The sequence below is a fragment of the Neoarius graeffei genome, chromosome 10 (genome assembly GCF_027579695.1).
Source record: "Neoarius graeffei isolate fNeoGra1 chromosome 10, fNeoGra1.pri, whole genome shotgun sequence".
Lineage (NCBI taxonomy): Eukaryota > Metazoa > Chordata > Actinopteri > Siluriformes > Ariidae > Neoarius > Neoarius graeffei.
This window is the reverse complement of record NC_083578.1, coordinates 6,316,460-6,338,888: the sequence shown is the minus strand read 5'-3', so window position 1 is coordinate 6,338,888 and position 22,429 is coordinate 6,316,460. Positions and strand designations below refer to the sequence as shown.

The window sequence follows — 22,429 nt, the reverse complement described above, 5'->3', positions numbered from 1 at the left end:
ACGTCTTCTCTGGGCCAAGGCTCATTTAAAATGGACTGTGGCAAAGTGGAAAACTGTTCTGTGGTCAGACGAATCAAAATTTGAAGTTCTTTATGGAAATCAGGGACGCCGTGTCATTCGGACTAAAGAGGAGAAGGACGACCCAAGTTGTTATCAGCGCTCAGTTCAGAAGCCTGCATCTCTGATGGTATGGGGTTGCATTAGTGCGTGTGGCATGGGCAGCTTACACATCTGGAAAGACACCATCAATGCTGAAAGGTATATCCAGGTTCTAGAGCAACATATGCTCCCATCCAGATGACGTCTCTTTCAGGGAAGACCTTGCATTTTCCAACATGACAATGCCAAACCACATACTGCATCAATTACAGCATCATGGCTGCGTAGAAGAAGGGTCCGGGTACTGAACTGGCCAGCCTGCAGTCCAGATCTTTCACCCATAGAAAACATTTGGCGCATCATAAAACGGAAGATACGACAAAAAAGACCTAAGACAGTTGAGCAACTAGAATCCTACATTAGACAAGAATGGGTTAACATTCCTATCCCTAAACTTGAGCAACTTGTCTCCTCAGTCCCCAGACGTTTACAGACTGTTGTAAAGAGAAAAGGGGATGTCTCACAGTGGGAAACATGGCCTTGTCCCAACTTTTTTGAGATGTGTTGTTGTCATGAAATTTAAAATCACCTAATTTTTCTCTTTAAATGATACATTTTCTCAGTTTAAACATTTGATATGTCATCTATGTTCTATTCTGAATAAAATATGGAATTTTGAAACTTCCACATCATTGCATTCCGTTTTTATTTACAATTTGTACTTTGTCCCAACTTTTTTGGAATCGGGGTTGTCGAACATGTTCCTGGTCTCGTATTAAAATACAATTTAGACAGTAAACTATTTCACATGTCTAGTTTTATAAGGTATAATTTCCAGGGGTGATGTCATTTTTGGAAGACTAACACTTTAAACTTGAGGAAGATACATTTCTCTCTCTCTCATGCATGTGCACACAACTGTGAAATGATGGAAGTTACATTTGATGAGCTGGGCAGATTAAAAAAAAACACTAACCATTCACAGGACTCTCTGTTGTTGTCTTTTCTCCACTTCTCATTAAAAAATATTTTTCGACTTTCACTTCTTTGGCCCGTGTCCCCTGGGAGGTTTTCTCTGCAAACCTCCAAACCTCTACAATACAACATTTTTTTGTTTGTTTGCTGCAATGCTAGCCTGGGCTGCTTGAGCTGAAATAACCATCTTTAACCACCTCTTTAACCATCAGTCGATAGTTAGTGTTCTATGCTCAAGTTAGCGTTTTATGCTCAAAACCCCCTTTTCCACCAAATCAGTTCCAGGGCTGGTTCGGTGCTGGTGCTGGTTTACAAGTCGTTCAACTTGCGAGCCAGTTGAGAACCAGTTTGCTTTTCCATAGCTCGCGGTGCTAAATGAAGACACGTCATTACATCGCTGTATACGTCAGTTACGTCGCTATGTTTGCATAAACCTTGGCGCGAATATCGAAGCAAAAACAACACGGAAGAAGCAGCAGCAGCAACAACAACAATAATAATAATAATGGATGACTTCGCGTTTGTACAGCTGCAGCTTCTCGTCACTTAAAAATGGCGATCTTTCGCGGTCTTGTTATTGTTGTTGGTCTTAACAACTCCGCCTCCCCGCTGGCGTAAGCGGTTCTTTCCTCTGGCCCAGCAGAGAGTTGGTGCTAGCCTGGAACCGGTTTTTCTGCCCCCAGAGCCAGTTCCTTGTCAGTGGAAACAGAAAACCCGGTTCCAAACTAAGCCCTGGCCCTGAACCAGCCCTGGAACTGCTTTGGTGGAAAAGGGGCAAAATTGGTGCTAGTTAGCATTCTCTGCTACTGTACCTAGCATAGGAACCTCTTCTCTCCATGGTTTCAGGAGATTGAGGTGGTAAATTTGACATATATGCCACCTCTCTTAATGTGAACAGAATTCAACCTAATTGACTCAAAAAGTGGAATGATTTTCTTTTTCTTGGTTTTGAATCGATTTCTTGTTTTATAAGCAACACTGACATGCGTTTTCTTGACTGCTGTATGTTTGAATGAAGTATTTTAACATTTAATCTGTCCGTTAAGCCTGATTTCAGCCCTAAACTGATCCTATGTCGTGTGCATTAATGTTACACTTCCTTTCATTCATTTTTAGATTAGCAAACTCCTGTTACAGTGGTTGAATTGACCACTTTTTATGGCATTTTGTTTCCCTCAACGGCCCTTGACTTTTTGTCTTGTCATTATAATCCTGTGCGTGATTTTCCTGTCAAACCCTAACGTCTGAATTGCTGAAGGCATTATGGGATTGGATGCTTATCTACGGAAATGAATTTCCTTCCCTTTTCTTAACCTTATCTCTCAGAGAAATGAGTTACAGAATCCAAAAAGCGTTTAATCCTGCGTGTTGTGGTCACTTGGGTCGTGTCCCATTTCATTGAAGTCTACCTCAGACATATTTTCATGTGTTTCAGCCTCCTAGCATTGGTCATGGGATTAAAAGGGATTAAAGCCCCTGATCCAGTGGTCACTGACCCCAAATGATTCCAGATCACTTCAGGAAGTCTTCACCACATCAGCAGACGTTCTTGGTCTTCCCGCGAGACTTTATTTCTTGGTTGCATTAACCTCTCTGGGTCTCTGGGATAATTAACATGTGCACAGTTTTCATGGTTGAGTTGATCAGATCAGAAGTTTTAGCTTCTGAACCAGGTTTGTGAAGTTCTCATTACAGGTCTGCACACAATCACTTTTAGATAATCAGCTAAAAGGTTCAGGATTTAAATTAACTTCTGTTTCAATATATTTGCAATTCAAAGTTGTTTGAAATACTAAGGGCAAAATTAGACATGCCTAGCAGAGTGTGAATGCATCCCATTAGAAAAAACATTCATTAGCAAAAATGTAAGGTTGCTAGCTAGCATGTTATCAGCTGGGGAACGTCTTATTGACCATGCTCATGGTTGTTTTCTTTCTTTTGCTTGTGACTAACCATGGGGGGAAAAACCTACAAGATAACTTCACATTTAATGGAATTTGTAGAACCAAAAACTAGCATCTAGCGCTGTCACCAAATTAGCAAAAGCAACAACGTTTGGTCTAGATAATGCTAGCTGTTTGATACTGAATAATAATAATAATAATAATAATAATAATAATAATAATAAAGCACAGCCCTTAGATGTGAAGTATATCATGAAACAAATGTATAAAACACAACCAAGTTTTCGAAGTATTTGCTATTTATTTAATAAATGCATTTTTATTTTAAATCTGCTTGACATCACAAAACATTATTAGCATCTTAACAGTCTTAATTAGCATCTTAATAAGGTTAAAGTGCTAGTCTAGCGAAAATTACATCATAAAATCCCAGGTTTTCTGTGTGTGATATGCTCAAATAAGTTGTAAAGTTCACTGATAAATAAAAAATTGGTTCGAAAAATATATCCTTTTTTGCATTTGAATTCTGTTCCAAAAATCACTAAAAGCTTCTCCGCCATAATTAGATTGCAACGATTTATAGGTCAGTGGCGCTGCATGTGTAACATCATTTGCGCCACTGCCTTCTTTTGTGTCCACGCAGACTCTATACTATTCTCTGCAGTGGTGTGCGTTCTTGATACTGATTCTTTCGAGAAATACGACGAAAGCTCTTCCAATTCGTTCTCAATCTTTGGCTGGTTGTCTGAGGATGATTTAGAACCTGTAGCCACGGAGAAAGAGGCAGACGAATACGCAAGCCAAGTCACTCATGAAGAAGAAGAGCAACAACTGCTCCAGCGGTTTTCTGGAACCCAGGAAGTTTAATACATGGCACAAATCATAGTTTGCTTATTATTGTTCTCATCTCATTATCTCTAGCCGCTTTATCCTTCTACAGGGTCGCAGGCAAGCTGGATCCTATCCCAGCTGACTACGGGCGAAAGGCGGGGTACACCCTGGACAAGTCGCCAGGTCATCACAGGGCTGACACATAGACACAGACAACCATTCACACTCACATTCACACCTACACTCAATTTAGAGTCACCAGTTAACCTAACCTGCATGTCTTTGGACTGTGGGGGAAACCGGAGCACCCGGAGGAAACCCACGTGGACACAGGGAGAACATGCAAACTCCGCACAGAAAGGCCCTCGCCGGCCCCGGGGCTCGAACCCAGGACCTTCTTGCTGTGAGGCGACAGCGCTAACCACTACACCACCGTGCCGCCCTTATTATTATTATTTTTTTTTTTTACTGATTTGGTGTTCAACTTTCACGGTTATGAGAAAGCAGTGTCTCTTTGTAATTGTCATCTTTGTAACCCCACTTGGTAGGCACAAGGCTAAATAATGGCAATAAATAGGCACTTTCACTTTCAGTGCTGGAGCCAGCAGGAGTGGGTGGTGCGTTGTGCCATATGCATTGTGTGCAGTGAGCGCGCAACAGCCAGGAATTTATTAGGATTCACCTCCAAAACTACAACCTTTTCTGGTTCTAACAGTACCAGTTAGGACCATGTAGACCCTTTCTATTTTGTGCTACAACATTAAGTAGAGGTGTGTGTGTGGGGGGGGGTCAGCGTGCAATTACCATTATTTATTTTTTACTAAAAATCACCGGATCTCAGCAACCATATATATATATATATATATATATATATATATATATATATATATATATATATATATATATATATATTTCATCTCATCTCGTTATCTCAAAATTCCGAAATCATCTTATGGTGTCCCTTTACAGAGAGCTGATTTTAAGGTGAATTGAACCTGTTTATAAAACAATGTACAACCCCGATTCCAAAAAAGTTGGGACAAAGTACAAATTGTAAATAAAAACGGAATGCAATGATGTGGAAGTTTCAAAATTCTATATTTTATTCAGAATAGAACATAGATGACATATCAAATGTTTAAACTGAGAAAAATGTATCATTTAAAGAGAAAAATTAGGTGATTTTAAATTTCATGACAACAACACATCTCAAAAAAGTTGGGACAAGGCCATGTTTCCCACTGTGAGACATCCCCTTTTCTCTTTACAACAGTCTGTAAACGTCTGGGGACTGAGGAGACAAGTTGCTCAAGTTTAGGGATAGGAATGTTAACCCATTCTTGTCTAATGTAGGATTCTAGTTGCTCAACTGTCTTAGGTCTTTTTTGTCGTATCTTCCGTTTTATGATGCGCCAAATGTTTTCTATGAGTGAAAGATCTGGACTGCAGGCTGGCCAGTTCAGTACCCGGACCCTTCTTCTACGCAGCCATGATGCTGTAATTGATGCAGTATGTGGTTTGGCATTGTCATGTTGGAAAATGCAAGGTCTTCCCTGAAAGAGACGTCGTCTGGACGGGAGCATATGTTGCTCTAGAACCTGGATATACCTTTCAGCATTGATGGTGTTTTTCCAGATGTGTAAGCTGCCCATGCCACACGCACTAATGCAACCCCATACCATCAGAGATGCAGGCTTCTGAACTGAGCGCTGATAACAACTTGGGTCGTCCTTCTCCTCTTTAGTCTGAATGACACGGCGTCCCCGATTTCCATAAAGAACTTCAAATTTTGATTCGTCTGACCACAGAACAGTTTTCCACTTTGCCACAGTCCATTTTAAATGAGCCTTGGCCCAGAGAAGACGTCTGCACTTCTGGATCATGTTTAGATACGGCTTCTTCTTTGAACTATAGAGTTTTAGTTGGCAACGGTGGATGGCACAGTGAATTGTGTTCACAGATAATGTTCTCTGGAAATATTCCTGAGCCCATTTTGTGATTTCCAATACAGAAGCATGCCTGTATGTGACGCAGTGCCGTCTAAGGGCCCGAAGATCACGGGCACCCAGTATGGTTTTCCGGCCTTGACCCTTACGCACAGAGATTCTTCCAGATTCTCTGAATCTTTTGATGGTATTATGCACTGTAGATGATGATATGTTCAAACTCTTTGCAATTTTACACTGTCGAACTCCTTTCTGATATTGCTCCACTATTTGTCGGCGCAGAATTAGGGGGATTGGTGATCCTCTTCCCATCTTTACTTCTGAGAGCCGCTGCCACTCCAAGATGCTCTTTTTATACCCAGTCATGTTAATGACCTATTGCCAATTGACCTAATGAGTTGCAATTTGGTCCTCCAGCTGTTCCTTTTTTGTACCTTTAACTTTTCCAGCCTCTTATTGCCCCGTCCCAACTTTTTTGAGATGTGTTGCTGTCATGAAATTTCAAATGAGCCAATATTTGGCATGAAATTTCAAAATGTCTCACTTTCGACATTTGATATGTTGTCTATGTTCTATTGTGAATACAATATCAGTTTTTGAGATTTGTAAATTATTGCATTCCATTTTTATTTGCAATTTGTACTTTGTCCCAACTTTTTTGGAATCGGGGTTGTATATACCCAGTTATAGAACAAAAGCTACACTATGAAAAACATGCACAAATTCACTACTAGCTAGTGACATCAAATTATCTATCTTTCTAATGATTATGGGTTAGACACAAACTGAGTCTCCTGTAACAAACTGATAGGTATGTGACATATTTTTTCATTCAGTGTGCATTAAATAATATTTGTGTGTGTGTTTTACTGACGAGCTGATGGCTGTCACACGGTCGGCTACAGTAGTTTATGCCGTTAAAATAAGACATGACGTCAAGTAGTGTCCCAACAAATAGCATATTTTACAACTCCCTTCTTCTGTCCTCTTCCTGGTTAATTTGCTGTAAATGCAGTGAATCAGAGGATTCAGCTGATGGAGGATCTCGTTTGTTTGAGTTTTTAGGAGTGTGTGTGGATCGAGTAGACGACCTACACGTGTTCCTGTTAGTGTGTGGACTCAGAAAAGTGAAGGACCCTCTGTACCTGCTGAATGCCTTCTCAGGTGAACCATCACACACTTTATAAACTTAATGTACAGATAACACTGTTGACACCTCAGACATTTATTTTTTCTGATTTTTATTTCCCACATCCTGGTCCAGTGCTGCTTTTAATGCACACTTGTTCATTTCTTACTATTTCTTCTGAGCAGAATTTAGTAGCTAGACGCACATTAGCTAATTAGCAAGTGGATTTGACTCTGGACACAGTATAGAGGAATTAGCTTATATGTCATATAATAATTTTTTTGAAATAATTATTTATTGATGAGGGATTTTTGATGCTACTAAAAGGTGGATTTTTTCTAATCCTTTTTACTAATCTTTAAAAGGGGTGCCAATAATCGTAGAGGGCACTGTATGTTCCCAGATCCCTATGTGCCCAGGTTCCTATATTTCCAGGTTTCTTTGTTCCCAGGACTTTAAGTTTCCAGAGTCCTATATCCATGTATAATCTTATGCTCCCAGGATCCTATGTTTCAGAGGCCCTGTGTTCTAGGGGTCGATGTACTCAAAGACCTATACTGTTACAGTGCTATGTTTCTAGACACCTATGTTTCCATGGTCCTATGGTTTCAGGGTCCTATACAGAGTCCTTGGATTCTGTATTCCCAGGGTCCTGTGTTTCCAATTTCCTGTATTTTTATGGTTCAGTGTTCCTTGATTTCAGAGGGTCCTATGTTTTCAAGGTCCTATATAGAGTCCTTGGGTCTCAGGGCCCTGTATTCCCATATAGAGTCTTACATTCCTTGGGCCATATATTTGGCTCGAGTTGGCCTAGTGGTTAGCGTATCTGCCTCTCGATCGGGAGATCACGAGTTCTACTTGCGGTCAGGTCGTACCAAAGACCATCATAAAAATGGTACCTACTGCCATCTGGCAAGGCATGCTGCAATACAGATGTGAGTGGGGAGTCAAACTCTCACAGTTACCAGAGGACCCGCCCCTCACTGTAACCCTAGCTGTATAAGTGAGAGGCCGAGGGGTATGGAAAGAGAGATCGGCACCACCCAATGTGCCCAATTGCATGGCGCGGGAAGGACTTTAGATTTTTTTTTATTTTTATTTTTTATATATATTATTACAGGCGGCACAGTGGTGTAGTGGTTAGCGCTGTCGCCTCACAGCAAGAAGGTCCGGGTTCGAGCCCCGTGGCCGGCGAGGGCCTTTCTGTGCGGAGTTTGCATGTTCTCCCCGTGTCCGCGTGGGTTTCCTCCGGGTGCTCCGGTTTCCCCCACAGTCCAAAGACATGCAGGTTAGGTTAACTGGTAACTCTAAATTGACCGTAGGTGTGAATGTGAGTGTGAATGGTTGTCTGTGTCTATGTGTCAGCCCTGTGATGATCTGGTGACTTGTCCAGGGTGTACCCCGCCTTTCGCCCGTAGTCAGCTGGGATAGGCTCCAGCTTGCCTGCGACCCTGTAGAACAGGATAAAGCGGCTAGAGATAATGAGATGAGATGAGATATTATTACAGTCCTATGTTCCTTGGTCTCTATGTTTCCAAGGTCCTACCTTCCCAGGGTCCTATATTCTTACAATCTGATGTTCCTAGGGCCATATATTCCCAGGGTCTTATGTTCCCAACATAGGAACAGCATCCTATGTTCCATGTTTGCTGCCAACCAAGGGTGTTTTGGGCTGTGATATGTGGTGGCCACATGATGCCCAGTGATTTAATGATCTCATGGTCTGAGGTGTGTGTGTGTGTTCTGTCTTATTTGCATGGCTAATCCTCGACCAGATCTTGTTTCCAACAGAATGGCATGCCCAGAACCCTCTGGTGATCCTCATCATCATCGGCCCAAAGGTGAGCACAAATGCAAAAGTGTGTGTGTGTGTTTTGCTGTAGTTGTGGCCATGTGTGTGATCTCATGCAGCTTCTTTACAAGTATTAGCATAGCAGCCTAAAGCTAATTGGCTGTACCAGCTAGACAACAATCACAGCTGGGTATAAAATTCACACTTCTGACATCCATGTGTTGCTTGGAAGTGCCAAGGAACATTAGGAAATAGCCATGAGGCCATGTCAGAACATCTGCTGCTTTAGATCTTGGGTTTGGGACTTGGTTCACTAGCGAGCCTTAGATAAGGTCAAGATTCTCAACGAGGATCATCCTGGACCAACCACAAGCTGGGACAGATTTTGAATCAACATAAAAAGTCACCAAATAGTGAGACAAATATGATGAAGAATGATGTTGATCTGAGTCAACAGAGCTAACAGAAATCAGTCCCTCTGAAGTATATGCCAGAGGTATGGAACTTTCTTTCCCAGAAGACATGGGGAATTATGTTTTCTTACACTTGCAATGCATTCTGTCAGAAAATTATAGCCTGAAGTTGTAGTTTTTATGCAATAAACTCAATGGCAGGATCTCCGCTTGTTCATCACCACCTAGTGCTTGGTTCTGGTAATAGATGGGATTTGCACCTCATATTTTGAGATGGTTTTGCAGATTTAACAGCACGACAACGTAAACAACTCCCCTTAAAATCGTTTTTCATCTCTGCCTGATGATCGTACCCTGCTGCTAGAGTCCAGATGTTTTTATACTGTTTTTTAGCATTCATCAACTCAAGCCAAAATTGTTTTATGTGTTTTATCTGTAAATATTTTTTTCCCCTCACCATGGTTATGCATTGGTTGATTTTGGGGGAGGGGTTTGAAACAGGGGATGATGAGTCTCGATCAGCATATATTTGAAAATAAGCTTGGTTTCACAGACTCCCACTCAAGGGCGAGAACTGGGGGAGTCCCCCTGTGATTATCCATCCATTATCTGTAGCCGCTTATCCTGTTCTACAGGGTCACAGGCAAGCTAGAGCCTATCCCAGCTGACTATGGGTGAGAGGCAGGACAAGTCGTCAGGCCATCACAGGGCTAACACATAGACACAGACAACCATACAGTCAATTTAGAGCCACAAATTATCCCAACCTGCATGCCTTTGGACTGTGGGGGAAACCGGAGCACCCGGAGGAAACCCACGCGGACACGGGGAGAACATGCAAACTCCGCACAGAAAGGCCCTCGCCGGCCACGGGGCTCGAACCCGGACCTTCTTGCTGTGAGGCGACAGTGCTAACCACTACACCACCGTGCCGCCCCTCCCTGTGATTATCTCATCTCATCTCATTATCTGTAGCCGCTTTATCCTTCTACAGGGTCGCAGACAAGCTGGAGCCTATCCCAGCTGACTACGGGCGAAAGGCGGGGTACACCCTGGACAAGTCGCCAGGTCATCACAGGGCTGACACATAGACACAGACAACCATTCACACTCACATTCACACCTACGGTCAATTTAGAGTCACCAGTTAACCTAACCTGCATGTCTTTGGACTGTGGGGGAAACCGGAGCACCCGGAGGAAACCCACGCGGACACGGGGAGAACATGCAAACTCCACACAGAAAGGCCCTCACCGGCCCCGGGGCTCGAACCCAGGACCTTCTTGCTGTGAGGCGACAGCGCTAACCACTACACCACCGTGCCGCCCCTCCCTGTGATTATATTTTTTTAAAATAAAAATTTCATGACAGAGAAATAGCAAACTGTCAGCTCTACATCAGCATCGGCCTTGCAAGGTTCAGGATGATTTACCCAGTAGATGACGTTTTGAGCCAGTTTTAACCCATAAAATATATATTTTTATTAAAATGGTAAGTTTGTCATTTTAAACACCAGCATTGATGTGTTTCATCCACACGACTGTTGAATTCTGGATTCTGATTGGTCAGAGATTGTTGATTAATTTTCTCTAACATTCGTGCAGCTGGTGGTGTAGTGCTTAGCACTGTCGCCTCACAGCAAGAAGGTCCTGGGTTCGAGCCCCGGGGCCGGCGAGGGCCTTTCTGTGCGGAGTTTGCATGTTCTCCCCGTGTCCGCGTGGGTTTCCTCCGGGTGCTCCGGTTTCCCCCACAGTCCAAAGACATGCAGGTTAGGTTAACTGGTGACTCTAAATTGAGCGTAGGTGTGAATGGTTGTCTGTGTCTATGTGTCAGCCCTGTGATGACCTGGCGACTTGTCCAGGGTGAACCCCGCCTTTCGCCTGTAGTCAGCTGGGATAGGCTCCAGCTTGCCTGCGACCCTGTAGAACAGGATAAAGCGGCTACAGATAATGAGATGAGATGAGATTTGTGCAGCTGTAAATCACAGGTTTATGCCGTATTAATGCACTTGCTCTGATACTTTACCGTGTCTACAGTATAGTAACAGCTCATTTGCAGGGACTTGTACGGTACGTCAGACGTACTCATAAACAGATAAAAAATATAAAAATGTAACATTTATGGAAGGAGTCTCCAGTGTCAGTGCTTTAGTATAGCAGTGTTCAGAAAAGACAAACTGAACAACACAAGATTTGTGAACCGACATGGCCCATGTTTATCCAGTGAAAGATCCAATTTTTCTGCTTATGGCTCTCAGATGTTGCTTTTCCACTTTGACAGCAGAAATGTGGCACTTTTAGTTTTACTCACTTTTTTTTTCAGATCGATCCTGTACTTAGCTCTGAAGTTGAAGAGTGTGTGAAGAGGTAAAGCTCCCTGCTTTTTCATCTTTCCACTCCTCTTCTTAGACTTTCTTCAGAGGCTCAACTCTTTATCTCTAACAAAGTACACAAGAAATCGTCTTCACACTTTGAGTTTTATAGTTTTTTTTTTTTCAGCTATGGGCCGTCACACGAAATTGGTATTGGAGTGTGATGACTTATCTCTGTATACACTCATTTTTAGCTAAAGTGAAATTGTAAACAAGCTCGCTATAATTCATGGGGGATGTCACGCTATCAGACTAGCATCTTCGCCCAGAATGAATTGCAAGATTGTGTGGGGAAAGTGATAAGAAACATTTTTTTTTAAAAATTCTGTATCCTGAGAGGCCAGCGTGTGCTGCTGTAACTTTATACAGTCTGCTGTGTTGCTTCTTTCCAGAACTTTCCTCAACTAACTTGTGTGTTTGTGGTTGTAGATCTGCTGGAGTATTTCTGGCAGTAGAGAGGAGTCAGGAGGAACTTCACACTGCCATGAGGAAATCATTCGCCGTGGTCAACTCGTCCGTTTCTGAAGGCATGTCCGCCGCCATCTTAGAGGTTTGTATCTCTACAGCAGTGCCGAATGACCGGCGCATTGGGATGGACCAAGATTAGATCCTGGGTTTGATCCTAGACTAGCTAATTCTTGAGATTTCATTAGTTTCAATGTTTTTATTTATTTTTTTATCTTGAACTATTTTTGCTCCAAAGCTCCTGAGACACAGCCATGAAATTCAGTAGCAACATTTAATACCTTACGTAGCTTGTATTTGTCCGAGCTATAATTTAAGATAACCAGGCCATATTTGTTTTCAGAACATTTCTATTCAAAAGGTTTAGCAAAATTTTCATGTTTAAAAAAATCATTAAAATGCTATGATGTAGCACGATTAGCAAAAAAAAAAAGACTACAATAATATTTTACAATACTGTAAAAATGAAATCAGAAATTTGACGATAAGACTATCGCTAAATTTATTATGTAAAAAGGCCGGAAAAGGAAATTGTTTATTTTTAAGTCTTTATTGTTAATTACAGTTTAAAACATCTTATTTTACATCTTAATTTCTTTCACGTTAGTAGATTTGTGTAATAGTGCAGCATGTCATGGGTTTGTGATTCTTGGTACAGAAACCATGATGAGAAAGTTTAAAAAAAAAACATCTTGATAATTGCTAACTTTTATCTTTGTTTTTAATAATATTATCACATAAAGTTATGTGTAAAGTAATTTATAGTTGAACCAAATTAAAAAAATCCCATCCAGATTTTTTTTGTACTCATATTTCTTGTGTAATTTCTCCTATGAACCTTTTAAGAAATATATATACAACAGTGTGCGTGTGTGCAGCTTTATACATTTATTTTAACAGAAATTATTCAAATTTTAACAGAAAATAAATATAGTTTAGGGCCAATGCTTCTTCAAAATGGTTTGTAATGTAAGAACTGAATAATATAATATAATAAGAAAAAACATAATGTAATAATGGGTGGCATGGTGGTGTAGTGGTTAGCGCTGTCGCCTCACAGCAAGAAGGTCCGGGTTCGAGCCCCGCGGCCGGTGAGGGCCTTTCTGTGCGGAGTTTGCATGTTCTCCCCGTGTCCGCGTGGGTTTCCTCCGGGTGCTCCGGTTTCCTCCACAGTCCAAAGACATGCAGGTTAGGTTAACTGGTGACTCTAAATTGACCGTAGGTGTGAATGTGAGTGTGAATGGTTGTCTGTGTCTATGTGTCAGCCCTGTGATGACCTGGCGACTTGTCCAGGGTGTACCCCGCCTTTCGCCCGTAGTCAGCTGGGATAGGCTCCAGCTCGCCTGCGACCCTGTAGAACAGGATAAAGCAGCTACAGATAATGAGATGAGATGAGATAATCTATGAATGTTATGACATTATTCCTTACATTTTTCCCCGTAAACTGTATATATTGTAATATTTTACTTTATCATGGAAAAAACGTCTCTTTTAAGTTTATTTCTCAAGACTCCTCATTATCAAATCAGAAATCTAATCTCATACATGAAAAGAAAAAAAAAATGTTTCTTTGCCTTACAGATCTGATATTTTTCTGCTAATCCTGGTTGTATCAGTGTGTTCAGTACTAATGTAGTTTATCTACAGCAAACACTGGAGAATTTGCCATGGGATTAAAGCACTAATTATATTCATGTTTCATCTTTATCCTTGAATTGGAGTTTCGCGTGTGTGTGTTTATCAGGCCATGGATTTGCGTGTACCGGTATTAGCGAGGGATATTCCTGGGAATGCTGCTATTGTCCAACACGAACACAGCGGTCTGCTCTACTCGTCCCCTGAGGTGAGATTTACAACCGTCGCTTTGTTGTTAATCTCATTCTGCACCAAAAGGAGATTATGTGTTCATGTTGTCTTTGATAATTAAAAAAAAAATGTGTCTCAAGGCATGAAAACATTCTGGAAAATATTGCTCTTAGATTTGTTTTCATTTCTACATGAATACTTAACTATAGCTAAAAATAAAGGTTCACATAATTATTTATACATTCATTTTGACACACTCCGTATCCTCAGCCATCCATAATACAGAGCACTTTAATCAGAGGTGAGCGTTATTCCTACGAGCCAGAGCTGAACATGGTGAATTTCAGGGTTTTCTAATGACTTTTAAAAAAATGTTTTCTGTATATCTGATTCGTGTCTGTAACGTTATTCTCATTTATCGTGAGTGCGTGATTATTTATGAGTAAATCGTCTGCAGGAGTATTTACAGTTACGATCACATCCTCCTGAGTTGAATTGATCTCAGTTGATTGGATTCAAATCATATAATAATTATTGATGAGTTACTGTGATCTTATTTGCAGATTACACTCTCAAGTTTAAATCATTTATTTATTTATTTATTTATTTCCATGACACGGGCGGCACGGTGGTGTAGTGGTTAGCGCTGTCGCCTCACAGCAAGAAGGTCCTGGGTTCGAGCCCCGGGTCCGGCGAGGGCCTTTCTGTGTGGAGTTTGCATGTTCTCCCCGTGTCCGCGTGGGTTTCCTCCGGGTGCTCCGGTTTCCCCCACAGTCCAAAGACATGCAGGTTAGGTTAACTGGTGACTCTAAATTGACCATAGGTGTGAATGTGAATGGTTGTCTGTGTCTATGTGTCAGCCCTGTGATGACCTGGCGACTTGTCCAGGGTGTACCCCGCCTTTCGCCCGTAGTCAGCTGGGATAGGCTCCAGCTTGCCTGCGACCCTGTAGAAGGATAAAGCGGCTAGAGATAATGAGATGAGATGAGATTTCCATGACACACCAATTTAATGAACAGTTGGTGAAATTTCATTTAACTTCACTTCATTAAAGGTGCACTGTGTAGGATTTAAAAGGATCTGTGGGCAGAAATGGAATATAGTATTCATAAGCATGTTTTCATCAGTGTTGAATTACCTGTAATTAGGATACAGTGCAAAACACAGCAACCTATGAGCTCCCCTAGGGGAGCAAAGCACTGCAACTATTGTTCTTCCACGTGTTTCTTCTTCTTCTTCCTCCTACGCAAATTTCAATTTCGAATAACTCAATAACCGTACGTCGCACACAGACAAACAATATATCAAAACGTGCGGCTCGATCGGACTCGCTATGCTATTACTTTTCTCTACAGAATAAGATTTTTTCGCGACGTAGTCGTGAAAAAATCGTCGAAAAAACCCCCATTCATTTCTATGGAATTAATTGAAAAAAAAAGCACTTTTTCGACGTTTTTCAAACGTCCGCTGCTCTGGCATGCTTTCACCTAGAGACGTGATTCAAACTCTAAAACGTAGGACAACTTCTCCTCTGTGGATCTGGCATTCAACTTTTCTGCTAGGTTCTACACTTTCGGATCAGTCCCGGCTCAAACGCCATGTGGGTTCCGGGAGAAAATCCGGCTTTTGAATGGGTGTCTATTGCGTTACACACCAGTGAAGCTCGTTAACTTAGAGTGGAGAGAGGTTGAAAATAAAGCTCAAACTTTCTCGCTTAAACTGTGTTTTCAGCCACAAATTTCACTCTACAGACATGATTTTCTCAAAAGTAGTAGGAAAACTTGTCCTGATTCACACAATGTGTCTACCTAAACGATAGGATTTACGGTTTTTGAATGACAAGCGTCAAACTGAGGACAGGGCAGCCGAGAGGCCTCATTGACACCCATTATAAACGTGACAGAAAAGTCACTCATTTTTAAATCGCTCTAGTGTCCTTATTTTTAACACTACAGACAAAAAATTACATCATTTTATTCAGGAGACCCTTCTAGCACTCACTGTGAAAGAATTTTGTGAATAGCTGCTTTCGTTGTCGAGTTATTTGTCATTGTTCGAGGCCTGCTCCTTAGCAAAAAACAGCAGACACCTGACAAAATCTTGTGTGTGTGTCTTAACTCTCCTGTTCAGGCCCGTCGCCATGCCGACTGGAGCCAGTAAGGGAGCGGGGGGGGCGGCTGTCTCAAGCACACACACAAATCATGGCATTGTAGCTTCACAATGCAGGTCACACAATGCAGGTCACACAGCTTCATAGCAGGTCACACATTCACGGCCAGCGAACATGCGTGACCGGATTGCTTCGCGCACTGCATCCTCTCACAATTTCCCCCGGGGAATTGTCCGGTCTAGTTACTTTTACCGTATATCTATATAAGGAGCAGGCAGTGTTGTAGTCGAATCTGAGTTCAGTCTCGAGTCCCCAGTGTTCAAGTCCGAATCATTAAAGAAAATTTTGAATCGAGTCCGAGAACAAGACTCCAATGGCACCACTTGACGGCGTCTGTTGCTGCCTTTATGTGAAAGCGTCTCTGCTACTGTGTCGGACTAACGTTCCTGCTCGACTGCACCATTTTAGTAAACAGGCTACAGATAAAAAGCTTGTTCATTGCTCAGCAAGCCCCGCCCACTATCAACAGAGCAAATAACATGAGAGACGGTTAACACTAGCTAGTTCATCGCTCAGCAAGCCCCGCCCACTATCAACAGAGCAATGAACATAGCGTGTCACTTCCTTCTCTGGGTGGAGTCTTACGTACCAAATGACAATTGAAGTTCGAGGTCGTCCCCATCGTCTTCTCGATAGTTCTTCTGCATATGGAACACATAGCAGTGCATTTTTTCCCACTGCACGAGAAGTCTGTATAAGCAAAGCGGACAATCCTAGCGGCGTCTCTCCAGGCATTTTAGCGCCGTTAACGTTAGTTTGTTCCTGAACATGATGTACGGTATGAACAGGTGAATGTGCATTCTCTTGCACAAAATTAGTATAAACATGAATGTAGATATAAATATCTTATGCCAAATTATTATGGCGTGTTACAAAAAAAAAAGAAAAAATCCAAGTCCTCGTCTCCAGTTTACGAGTCTGAATGCAGTTAATGCATGAGTTCGAGTCCAAGTCCAAATCATCAGTGCTCAAGTCCAAGTCAAGTCACAAGTCCTTAAAATTAGGGCACAAATCGGACTGAAGTACTACAAGCCTGGGAGCAGGTCTTCTTCCACAGAGCCTGCCATGTTTGTACAGTAGCCCAGAAAGGACAGATCTCTGGAGAGCACCTTTCATGCTTCACATTTTTACACATGGCAGCGTGAATCCAGAAGGAAGCACCAGAAATTAAATGAAGGAGAAGAAAGAAAAGGAATCAATCTTTGCTGATGCTGGCTAACAAGTTTGAGAACAATATTGAGAAACCAATTTTTGAAACCTGGAGGATCATGCTTATTATTTAGCATAAGAAAAAGCAAAGGAGTATGAATGTAAGTACAGTGTTTTCCCCAGAAAACAATTAACCTTCATCCTACCAAGTGGGGTCCATCTGGACCCCGCACCTATATGTTTGTTTGCCATTTTAAAAATATGTGACATACTGCCTCACCGTTTTATGAATTTGTCGGAATGTATGTAATTAAAACACTAAAGCACCGGAAGATCAGCTTTTTGCATTGTGAAGGTATAATTAATTTGTTACTGGGGTCCAACCGGACCCCAGAGTAAAGTTTATCTGTCTTTCATTGTATAATTGAATAGCACACTGAAAGTTAACTTCTTTTATTTCTTTTATGTTCCATAATGAAACTACCAAGGCATTCCTTCTTGGGGTCCGTGTGGACCCCACTGCTGCAATAAGCACAGGCTGCAAAACAAAAGCCCTAAATTATTTTACAATTACTTTTTTGTTTTAAATTCTGTAAGAAAGGACCTAAGTTGTAATCCAGAATGTTTTATAGCTGCATGAGCTGCAAAAATCATGTATATAATGCCAATTTTTTTTGTGGCGCTATAATTTGCTACATGTATGCTAGTTATTGCAATATTATTGCAATGTTATTGCATTTATAATACATCATTGATATTCAGCCATAGTGGATTTTGTTCTTCAATAAAGTTATGTCTGTTTGCTGCATTGAATTGGTTCTTACTGCATTGATTTCAAGGTATTCCCTCCTGGGGTCCATACGGACCCCGCCTGGTAGTTTGTGTATGTAAAATTGGCTGGTAGGATGAAGGTTAAGTGTGTTCTTTATGCCTTGGGCCCTTTAGTGTATTGCTGTTATTAATACAAGATGTTCTGAACAAAACTTATCTGGTGATTTTGTCTTTATAAGCTTTAATTTTAAAGAAAAGTATTGGGGTCCAAACGGACCCCGCATGGTAAGATTAAGGTGTAAAATAGCATGGTAGGATGAGGGTTAAAGCCCTAAATTCTGGCATGATAATACACAGAGTGCCAATGGTGTGAAAGCAAGCGCCAAAGGCGCGAAGCGAAACTAGGGGGTTCTGGGGACACGCTCCCCCAGAAAATTTTTTGAAAATAGATGCTCTCAGGTGCATTTTCAGGGTCTCTGAGAGGTTTTAGATCCATGATGATTACAGGATCGATTTTACCAGTGTTTCAGTGATTTCTGACCTAAATAGTATTAATGTAAACACATTTGAAATTTCACCTTAAAGTTCAACATGCAAGTTAAACTGTTTTGTTATCGATTACTGAGGTCTATGATAGATTGAAAATCTACGGGGATCCCTTAATTATCTCTGATCAAGTAGTGTTGTAACAAAAATGTGCATGAAAATATGATCAGTGTTTTGCTCCATCTTACGCAATCCAATGAAGAGAATCGATCGTCATGACCTCCTGTTGATCACAAAGGGATCTGAACCTAAGACCTGCCACCTTAAAATAAGTTGCTGTATTACTATAACTGTAATGATTTAGAATGTTTCTGATGCAATTACCGTAATATATGTATAACTAAGGTACACTGAAAAGAAAAGTAAGGCAACTGCATATTATAAAGTTTAAATTTTGGCACTTTATTAAATGGACTAGATTAAGATTAAAACATATTTAAAGGAAAAGAAAACTTAATTTCTACAGTTTAAGTTTGCAGAAAGATTATGTACTTATAAACACATTCATGAAGAGATTTTGTTTATAAGTGTCAAATGTAGCATAATTTTGAATAATAATGATAAGCGTATTTGGCAGTGTGATGTCACTGTGAGCCTTTAACAAAAGAATAATCCGGAGCCGCCTTTTGTTAAATGGATCCCAGTGACATCACACTGCCAAAACTGCTTATGATTATTATTTGAAATGATGCTGTATTTGACACATTTGGACAACTTCACTTCGTGAGAGTGTTTATGAGTACATAATCTTTCTGCAAACCCAAACTAATGAATTAAGTTTTCTACTCCTTTAAAGCAGATTAATTCTCCTTGGCTTTTGGCCCAATGTTGGGCAGCCCTCTCATAGTCCATCTCGCTGTCATCCATGCTGATGTGGATCAAATTGTCCAGCAAGTCTTCTCCTAGCTTATTAAAATCAGTCGGCTTTGTCCGTCTGGTGGGGGACAACATCGGCAGCCAACAAGATCGCTTATAATGAATCGGAAAATTCCGGGATGTTTGACATTTTCTTTCGATGTTTTTATTGGACAGTTCGAACACGTGATCTTGACATAGCCAACAGATTACAGTTTGTTTACATCATACCACACAGACATATTACTTTGACAGAATCAACACAAACATTGGAAAAAAAAAAACGCTTGTTTAACACAAATATCAATCAGTATGTAAATGGATCTGTTATTTGCTCTCCTATGTATCTAGTTACTTGTGGGTAGGAAATTTAACGTATTGGTATAAATCTAAGTGTATCAGATTTTAACTAAAGTGACTAAGCGTATCAGTAGGCAGAGCAAGCGGATCGGGCCCGATACGCTAAAACTCTTTGGGGAAAACCATGAAGTAGTTGGAAGTACCAAGCACCTGACAGCCACCGTAGGTTCTGATACGCTCTTGGAAAGGGAGGGCTTAGGGAGGGGCATTCAGTTGGTTGCAATCTGCAATGATGCCACTTGATCCTCCATAGTGTACCTTTAAGTAACTTCAAAACAGTTCCATAAATTAAGACAAATAAGTCTTGGTAAGGGGCGGCACGGTGGTGTAGTGGTTAGCGCTGTCGCCTCACAGCAAGAAGGTCTGGGTTCGAGCCCCGTGGCCGGCGAGGGCCTTTCTCTGCGGAGTTTGCATGTTCTCCCCGTGTCCGCGTGGGTTTCCTCCGGGTGCTCCGGTTTCCCCCACAGTCCAAAGACATGCAGGTTAGGTGAACTGGTGACTCTAAATTGAGCGTAGGTGTGAATGTGAGTGTGAATGGTTGTCTGTGTCTATGTGTCAGCCCTGTGATGACCTGGCGACTTGTCCAGGGTGTACCCCGCCTTTCACCCGTAGTCAGCTGGGATAGGCTCCAGCTTGCCTGCGACCCTGTAGAACAGGATAAAGCGGCTAGAGATAATGAGATGAGATGATAAGTCTTGGTAAGTATTGGCACCCTATGAAAGGATGAAGACGTAGTGTGTGCTTACGGCAGCTGATGCACTGCAGTGGCCGAGCTGCATTACTGTAATATTTAGCACATGCCGTGCTTAGGAGCTTTGCCTTTTATAGACTTTTGTGGGTGTGGCTCCATGTAAATCAGCTGTTTCATGAACAGCTGTTTGGTGTTTATCAACATGTGTACATGATAAAAAAGAAATACTGTGAAGTCTTTGTAAATCTAACGAGGATTTTTAACTCGGTTTGCCCACGAAACATATTTACACACCACTTGACTAAAGGATTGATAAATTAGATATGAAATACTATAAAGGGACCAGCATTAGACCACCACTGAGCAAATATGAATTGGGTAGTGGAATATTCCCTCCGTGTGTGTGGTGATGCAAATGAATTATCTCCAGCTTGAGTTCTGATCCTGCAGCGTCTCGTAGAAAGAGACTCATTATATGCAATAAGAGAATCCTTTCATTATGAATTAGACTCTGATCTTCTTGTGGTTTCTGACGGCCTGCTGAGATCAGAGCAGTATCGCGAGTCTTTCTCCGCGGCATGCTGGGAAACGCAGATTCTCTCACGAGACAGTGGATGAATATTAGCTTCACACACAGAGACGGAGATCTGCCTCTGTATTTGTGGATATGATTAACCGGCGGGGGGGTGACAGAGAGCTTTAAATGTTAAACCATGTTAAAGGCAAACACACACACGCGTAAAGAAAAGGTCTGCTGTGTACTGCATGAGGAAATAAAGTCAGCAGAAATAGGGTATAGAAAAATAAAAGGATAACAAAAACATCATTAAGGACATCAGAGGAATATTATAAGGAAATGAATGTGTCACTTTCCCACAGAGAAGAGTCTCAGATATCTCTGTAGTGATCGTGAGGAGGACTTACTAGCATTCGCCAGATTTATGCTAATGCACCTAGCATCAGAGCAGCATTTCCACCTTTCCATAAAGAAATCATTAAAAATTGGTCAGAAAGATGTAAATGCCTTTTGAGCGTTTATAATCAGGTCCAATGGATATTCATTCACTTGTTCTTATTCATCGTCGTCAGCATCTGTCCATCTCAAGAGATGATGGTGGAGCACTAGGATATTCTAGAATAGCTGAAAAGGCCAACTCTAGAGTGACAGTCTTTCCTGCAGCGACTGCACATGAAGCCTGATGCTTCTTTGGGAGCTTTCCTCTTTGCTCGTTTCACAACAAGTTGGTTGTTCCTGTCACGCTCGGCCTTTTGCATGCTGTTTTTGACCGCAGCCCTCCAGGCTTGACGCGAGTCTGCTGTGTTTTCCCAGTTATTTTTATTGATTCCCGCCAGCTTCAAGTCTCTTTTACACACATCTTTGAAGCAGAGGTGCAGTCTTCCAAATGGACGTGATCCTTCATGCAGTTCCCCATACAGAACGCCCTTTGGAATGCGTCCTGGGTCCATATGGCACACGTGACCTAGCCATCTGAGGCGCCTCTGGCTAAGTAGGGTGTACAGGCTTGGAATGCCAGTGTGTTGGAGGACTTCTGTGTTAGTGAGCTTGTCCTGCCACAAAATGTTCTGGAGGTGGAAACTGTTCAGCCTTTTTTCCTGCCTAGCATACGTTGTGCAAGACTCACTGCCATGTGGGAGGGTATTGAGTACACAGGCTTGGTACACGCGCAGTTTGGTGTTTGCGGTTAGAGGTCTGCGCGGGACAGAATTTTCAGTCCCGCTCCCGCCCACTCCCGCACTGTGCAGTCCCGCTCCCGCAAAGAATTATGATTTTCAGTCCCACTCCCGCCCGGGCCTGCCATATTTTGTCCCGCTCCCGCCCGCAAATCCCGCATGATGCAGACATTCGCGTTATTTCTCACGAAAGTTATTGTCATTGACTTGGGGAATTAAACATGCTGAGCTTATCTGAGCTCTCCACTGACCGATCCTTCACCTAGCGCACGTAGCGAGGGTGCGCGTTGCCAGGCGGCATGCGCAGCTGAGGCTTTACAGAGATACCCAACGCACCTACCAAAATCTACAGTGGATATTAAGAATATTGTACATTGCACATAGCTTATATGTCACTCCTCACATTTGCATTCTAGGAAATACAAGTAGGCCTATAAGAAATTTATATAATTTAAAGACACAGC

General features: G+C 41.8%; 1 protein-coding gene across 1 annotated transcript in view; it reads left to right on the top strand.

The window, feature by feature from the left end:
- glt1d1 (glycosyltransferase 1 domain containing 1) overlaps window positions 1-22,429 on the top strand; it is a 71,406-nt gene that overhangs the window by 42,432 nt on the left and 6,545 nt on the right. Inside the window, exons 7-11 of the mRNA XM_060931176.1 lie at window positions 6,821-6,919; window positions 8,676-8,725; window positions 11,412-11,455; window positions 11,890-12,010; window positions 13,670-13,768. Of these exons, the coding sequence (XP_060787159.1) occupies window positions 6,821-6,919; window positions 8,676-8,725; window positions 11,412-11,455; window positions 11,890-12,010; window positions 13,670-13,768 (413 nt within the window). The remainder of the gene's footprint in view (window positions 1-6,820; window positions 6,920-8,675; window positions 8,726-11,411; window positions 11,456-11,889; window positions 12,011-13,669; window positions 13,769-22,429) is intronic.